The sequence below is a fragment of the Eurypyga helias genome, unplaced genomic scaffold (assembly GCF_000690775.1).
Source record: "Eurypyga helias isolate BGI_N326 unplaced genomic scaffold, ASM69077v1 scaffold29914, whole genome shotgun sequence".
Classification (NCBI taxonomy): domain Eukaryota; kingdom Metazoa; phylum Chordata; class Aves; order Eurypygiformes; family Eurypygidae; genus Eurypyga; species Eurypyga helias.
The window spans coordinates 6,290-9,113 of NW_010246072.1; the positions used below are offsets into that span (position 1 = coordinate 6,290).

The 2,824-nt window shown below is 39.6% G+C and overlaps 1 protein-coding gene across 1 annotated transcript in view; it reads left to right on the forward strand.

Moving 5' to 3' along the window:
• Nucleotides 1-1,000: 1,000 nt before the first annotated feature.
• LOC104508597 (multiple PDZ domain protein-like) overlaps nt 1,001-2,824 on the forward strand; it is a gene marked incomplete at its 3' end in the record, with an annotated part of 36,956 nt that continues 35,132 nt past the window's right edge. Inside the window, exons 1-2 of the mRNA XM_010150277.1 lie at nt 1,001-1,080; nt 1,658-1,824. Coding sequence (XP_010148579.1) covers nt 1,065-1,080; nt 1,658-1,824 — 183 coding nt within the window. The remainder of the gene's footprint in view (nt 1,081-1,657; nt 1,825-2,824) is intronic.

Below are 2,824 nucleotides of genomic sequence, written 5' to 3' on the forward strand. Positions count from 1 at the left end.
TTTCTCAGAAATTTCAAGAAAAACTCATTTTTCCTGGGAGCTTAGGCATCACAGCTCTCTGCATATTGGTAAGCTCACCAGATTCAAGTCTTTAAGCTATACTGAAGTGCATTCCTATTGTCCAGCAAACAAAGACACCCTTATGAAAGACTATAAAATGCACAGCTCAGTTTGTACACCTGCAGTGGTACTTGAACTCTTCACTTCTCAGCTATCCACCTCCTTCAACTACATACTTCATCACTACAGATTTCTGAACAATTGTGGACACACTCTTGAGAAAAAACAAAACAAAACAAAACCAAAAAAACCCCACCAGAAACAACAAAAAACCCCAAACCCCGAAAAGCAATTAAAAAATGTAAACAAAGCAATTTAAGAAATCCTTCCTCCCAGTGTAGAATTTCCTTCCTGGAAACCCAGGCTGGTGAACGCCCAGCCTTCATCCAGATCTGAGTCTCCATTCCGATAGGCATTAACAGTGGAGGCTCTGATGTGAGAGTCCGGCAAGCTTGTGTAGCATCAAGACTTACATTGACTTTCCTTTTTAAAAGGTGACGTTAAAACGTGGCCTATGGCTTGTGCACCTGAAACTGTCAACATGGAGCTCGAAAAATGATCCCCCAGGAAATGTTTTTTATGAATCACTGAAAAGGAAAGCAATGAAACTTTGTAAAGTATTAAGTGACAGCTATGATTCATAGCTTCTGATTAAAGCAATGCAGGACATGTTGTGCAACAGTATGCAGACAGCAGCTTTGATATGGAAATGCAAGAATATTACAAAGTGTGTTCCTAAAACCGATTTTCAGGAAGATTTTAAGCTCCAAAGGGATTCAGAATATGGTCACCTCTGAGGGTATTTTAATTATCCAAGGAGACGCGGTTTTTGTGGATTGTTATTTTGCTGGCTGTTTGTTTTCAGATGTCAAGCTTTCTTCTTTTCCTTCTGAACTTAGTGCTTCTATAAATGTGACCCTTTTCCCTTTCTGTTATTTTTCAGGGAAATACTGTATTTACTGCCTCTTAACCATTACTGGAGTAGAAGCTGAGAAGCAGAAAACATGTTGGAAACAATTGGTAATCGTTTCTTTATTTGTATCATTGTATTTTTGTGGCCAAATCAAGTGTTCATGATAGATTTAGGACATTGGTATATACTGCTGAGAGGGTCTTTGTTTAAAATACCTACTGTGCATAGAAATACATGAGGTATTTGGGGTTTTGTATTTTGTATTTGAAAACAGAAGGTGTACCATCATTTGTTTAGTGTATTTAATTCTTTAATTGTTTTAATCTTTACTAGAATTTTAAAAGTTAGTATGAAAACCACGTTTTCTGTTATGGCTGTCTTTGTCGCTGCTTATTTACAGTGGTCTGTAGCCACAGTTCCTGTAGCTGAATTTTAATGAAGGGTCTTTCAGTTTTGTAACCCAGTTCTTGATGGACAAAAACGTAATTTTTGTTGGCTTCTGTTTTCTGCTCTGCCTCTGACTTCCTGATTCATTAGATGTGTTTGAGCTGGGATTTTTGTTCAGAACTGAACCATTCAAGTCCTCTCGAGTTTGAACAGTAGAGAGGGATGCATTTAAACCTGTTATCTGCTTGCATGTGGCTCTTTTAAATTGTTACTGACTAGGAATAATTGTCACTACAGATACACATCGGGCCCTCCAGGCCATGGAGCGCTTACAGACAAAACTTCGGGATCGAGGTGACATTGCAAACGAGGAGAAACTGAGCTTATTAAAATCAGTGCTGCAGAGTCCTCTCTTTAACCAAATTCTCAACCTTCAGACTTCTGTTCAACAACTGAGAGATCAGGTAGGAAAAGCAGCCTCCCATGTGCAAGATGGTAAGAAGGTGCAGAAATGTGTCTCTGCATGTTGAATAGTCAACTCAGCTAGCCTAGAATAAACATCTGATCCAAAGCCTCAGGGAACTGAGGGTCACCTGTTGACTTTCCTGGGCTTTGTTGAGATCCATAGTTTGTGTATGTGGTTTTTATGTATATGCTTGTCACTTACGATGTGTAGGGTAGGGAAATGTTGATACTGGGTAGGGAGTTAACATAAGGCTTTCTGTCTCTGTCCTTTAAAAGGAACATGTTTTTTTTATATGAGTTCTTAGGATTTTTTTCCTAGGATCCTTCTATTGCTCTCTTGTGTCTTACCCTGCTAAAATGAGAATACATAAGGGAAGCTGCGGAGTGTTGACTTTAGAAGGACATGAAGATCTGTTTTTTTTGTATAGGAATAGAAGAGAAAGAAGAGCTCCTGCTTCCTTGCTCAGTGTTTTAAGTAAAAGTACTTCTTTTCTGCACATCTTTGATGTGGATGAGAAAAGGGGCAAGAAATTGGCTATATTGACTTGATTATTTATTACTATAATTTAATTTCCTTGTCAGTGGAATAAGACCTTGAAGAATGTGAAAAGTAGTTCAGTAACTGAATTAGGACTAAACTGTGTATCTGTCTTTGCAACTAGTTGTTCCTGTTTACTGCTGCAACGTGGGCAGCTCTGTGGGTGGTATGCAGAAATGCCAGAGTGGGAGGATGCAGCCGCTGCACACTGAGCTGATAGTCAGCATGGAGCTGCATCTGGTCTCTGACCGGACTGCGGCTGGTGAGGGGTCCTCACAATCCTGACGCCACTTCAGCTGTGTGGCAGAAGAGCAAATGCTGGCCCTTTATTGCTTCTTCTGGATCATCTTGATGCTATTTTGCACCAACAACAGATAAGTTAGAATAGTGTCTGCAGTGCTGTTTTATAGTGTCTGACCATGTTTTTCAGATTTTGCATGCTTAGTATGTAGAGACTTCAT